This window comes from Ruditapes philippinarum, unplaced genomic scaffold (genome assembly GCF_026571515.1).
Source record: "Ruditapes philippinarum isolate M1 unplaced genomic scaffold, ASM2657151v2 ctg4480_1_1_1_1, whole genome shotgun sequence".
In the NCBI taxonomy this organism is placed as follows: Eukaryota; Metazoa; Mollusca; class Bivalvia; order Venerida; family Veneridae; genus Ruditapes; species Ruditapes philippinarum.
The window spans coordinates 54,430-58,081 of NW_026866964.1; the positions used below are offsets into that span (position 1 = coordinate 54,430).

Sequence of the window (3,652 nt, forward strand, 5' to 3'; positions counted from 1 at the left end):
AGTAGTAGTTTACTTAGTTTGTGTTTTTATTGCTTTATGGCAATATTCATAACAATTCATTGCGAATATATCCGGTCAGGTAGCTTTGCATGAACAACGTCTAAAAAATTATCTCAAATTTATTCGCGAAATCGTGCGGACTTATTCGCGCAAACAAATATTCGCGCTTCGTGGCCATCCGCGAATAAAGCGAATATTAATTGGTCGCGAATATTCGTTGGGTTACAGTACTTGAATTACTTGAAAATTTAAGCCTAGTTATCTTATTGAATAACAACATGCTGATAATTAGTGAAGATCACATTTAATAGACAGATGTTCACTGTTTTCTATAACAGAAGGTCCCGACGGAGGGGTCTGCAATAAAGCTAAATTTATTGCAAACTATTTATTAATGTTATATCTGTGCTGCGCTAGTTACAAAGTTTTTAAGAAGCATCAGTTGTTCTTCAAAATTGTATTTTATTGTACCGATAGGTGTAAATAATTAAAACTCAAAAGGAAGATCGAAGTGTTTCTTGTTAATCGATACAAACTTTAAAAGAAAATGGTTTATATAAAAAAAATATTTTTCATACTTTGTTAAAATAGATAAATACAGGGCAGGAGCAATAAATAAATAGAGTGACCAAAAATAATTAAAAAAGCCAAGCCAATTTTCTACTAATGTGTTACACTGGTCGTATGTCATACTAATTGTATAAATACGTACAATAAATGAAATAAGAGAAATGTTCTAGTATATCAACATCAATGATTATAATATCAATTAAAAGGGGTCGCAATATCAACTCTGAAGAAATCTGAGTCGCGTCTATTAGTTCATAATAATTGTTATGCCTGTTATGGTAACTGCTGTTAATGCATAAAAATCCGTGTATATTTTGACTGTTGTACCTCTTCGGAATAGTTTTTGTGATATAAAAAATCAAATGCATTGCGATTTCGTTACATTTGTGCTAAAACTTAATGATAATAGCATACATATACGGGCCTCATTTTCAAACACACCAAGTTTTCTTGAATAAATACAACAGTTTCACGAAAAGGTTTCAATCAAGAAAGCTTCTGAGATATTTTGTAACAACTTGCCCAATGAAAATGAGGGTCTCACTGTTATGTTCATTTGTTATTGTCTTTGGAATATATAGTTATAATTTTACTGAGGCTAGAGAGCCTGTATGTTCTAAATTTGCATATGAAGAACAGCTTTTAGAGAAAATGATAAGGACTGAAATAAAGGTAGAGACATTGGTGAATGAAATTAAGAAAACAGAGGATAAGGTCATACGTACATTAGGCGTCATTAAACAAACAGTTGCTGATTTTATGGACATGTTTGCAGAAAAGATAAGAGGAAACATAACGGACGAGATGTTAAAGAGAGGTGATGAAATGAAAAGGAGAGAAGGTATAATAAAACATTTATTTCACATCAAAATAACAGTATATTAAACTTTTAAATGCTAAGTTTAAAATGATTTTTATACAAACTATTGCATATTTTTGGTGTCTCAGTCACGGGAGCTAAATGATGAATTCAAAATCTATAATATTTATTGAGTTACCCCCCCCCCCTAGCGTGAGAGTTCCAAACTTGTGAGATTTACTACTTGCTTCCAGCTTTTGTATAGGACCTCTTGTATATATTGTATATAATGTATATTGACTTAGTTGAGTTTAATTTACTACATTGTTTTATGATTGTATAAATAGGATGTTATTTTACTGTTCTACATAGCCAATTATATAGTGCAATTCAATTGGTGTTGTTGCTTCTCGTAATAATGTACTTAAATTAATGCTTTTTAATGGCACCTTTTCAAGAGGTGCATAACACATGTTAAGCTAAAAATTTTTAATAAAATAAGAAATATACTTTATAAGTTGTGCATGTTTCTTATAATGTATAGTTTAATTTATAATTGTTGGTTATATGGATCAATATATCTTTATAATTATTTATTGATTTGTTAAGTTTAAGTGATAGAAAAAAAGAAGTACAAAACATTATATATCTGCAATATATAACTATCTGTAAACTATATACAATGTTTACAACTATTTATGTGACATAAATAACATTTAATGTATCAGTTTGTAAAAAAATGACGCATATGCCTATTTCCATTGTTTTTAAACATTAACATGAGCATGTAATGAATGCCATTGAGATATTAACGATTCATTCTTTACATGTTTACTTCCAATGGAAATTATAGCAAAAAAAAAGTTATGTACACAATACCCTTGAAATTCGGTTAGATTAGTTCATAGAATTCTCATACTTTATTTTAGAATCGTTCAAAACATTATTTGAGGAAACAAGAATAAACCTGACTGGTGACATCGAGGCTGAAAAAGAGAAACTTATTCAACTCCAAGGTATTATAAATTATTGTACATCAATTGTGTTTGATTTCTATTTATCTACTATTCACAGCAAATTAAATTGTTGTTTACTTGACATGTTTCATCTTGGTATAATACGTGGTCAATAATATATGACAAACTATGTTGATATTTTAATTTGTTGCTCCATATGTAAGTTTCTGACTGTCATAAGACGTCCAGATAATTTTGTTTACATTCACACATTCTAGTTTTTAATTATTTAAATTATTTAAACTCTACATATATTGGCCGAATATAAATATATGGTTTTGTTGCTTGCATAGGCCCCTTGAGTTAGATATTTTAGATATAAAATACAAAAATGTTATTTCTATTCTCAGGAAAACTCGAACAACCTCCGATCGCTTTCTACGCACATTACGTGAAAGATCTGGTTCTTGATACCTAAAATGAGATTCTCATATTCGAGAAGACATTCACGAACGAGGGAATAGGTTACGACACGTCCACGGAATTGTTCACTGCACCTGTTGGAGGACTGTACCAGTTTTCTGTTCATACATGTGCTTATCATCAGAGATATGCATATCTTGGCCTGGTGTTGAAAAGTAACGTAATTGCACCAGATGCTAAATATGGTGATGACTCTAATTGCTGCAATACTTTTGGAGCAATAATAAGAGTTAGATCGGGAGAAGAAGTTTGGGTCAAATCAACATCGTCAGCTTCTAACCGCCAGCTTAAACAAGACTTTCATAGGATGAACACATTTAGTGGAGTACTTGTCAGTTACTGAATTATAAAAAAATCATTAAACATAGATGGGAGTAAAATCTGATTTCAGTGTTATAAGGAGACGTTTAACGTTAACGTTTTGATGAAAACTGCTCCAATACATTTCTTGAGGCTCTTAATAACAGTAGTATTTTGCGAAATAAGTCGAAAATGGCGATTTATCTATGATGTGTCTATATGTTGTGACGAATAGTTTTCATACAATGTTTTAGTTTGCATATTGTTAATATTAGTTAATGTTAGTATCTTATAAGCAAATAAAATAGAGAAAATAAGAATCCCTAAAGAAATCCCAACATGGGTAATTGAAAATGTTGCAGGCTCGGTTTGATTGAGTCTGTTCATGGACGGTACTGTCAAGTGCAAACTACCGTCCACACCCCCTAGCACCGTATTAAGCAGAATTCCAAATTTAACATGAACTTGTAAAATTTTGAATTTTGAAATATCCGCAGATTTGTTCATACCGCGGTTAAATGTGACACAGTAGTGTCATTCCATG

At 31.0% G+C, this 3,652-nt stretch overlaps 1 protein-coding gene across 1 annotated transcript; it reads left to right on the plus strand.

Annotated features, from left to right (window-relative positions):
• The first annotated feature begins 1,077 nt into the window (after positions 1-1,077).
• Positions 1,078-2,803, plus strand: LOC132734352 (uncharacterized). The gene is made up of 3 exons (XM_060721076.1): positions 1,078-1,411; positions 2,299-2,385; positions 2,736-2,803. Exons 1-3 carry the CDS (start codon positions 1,096-1,098, stop codon positions 2,801-2,803), a joined length of 471 nt encoding a protein of 156 aa, XP_060577059.1. The 5' UTR covers positions 1,078-1,095.
• Positions 2,804-3,652: the final 849 nt, after the last annotated feature.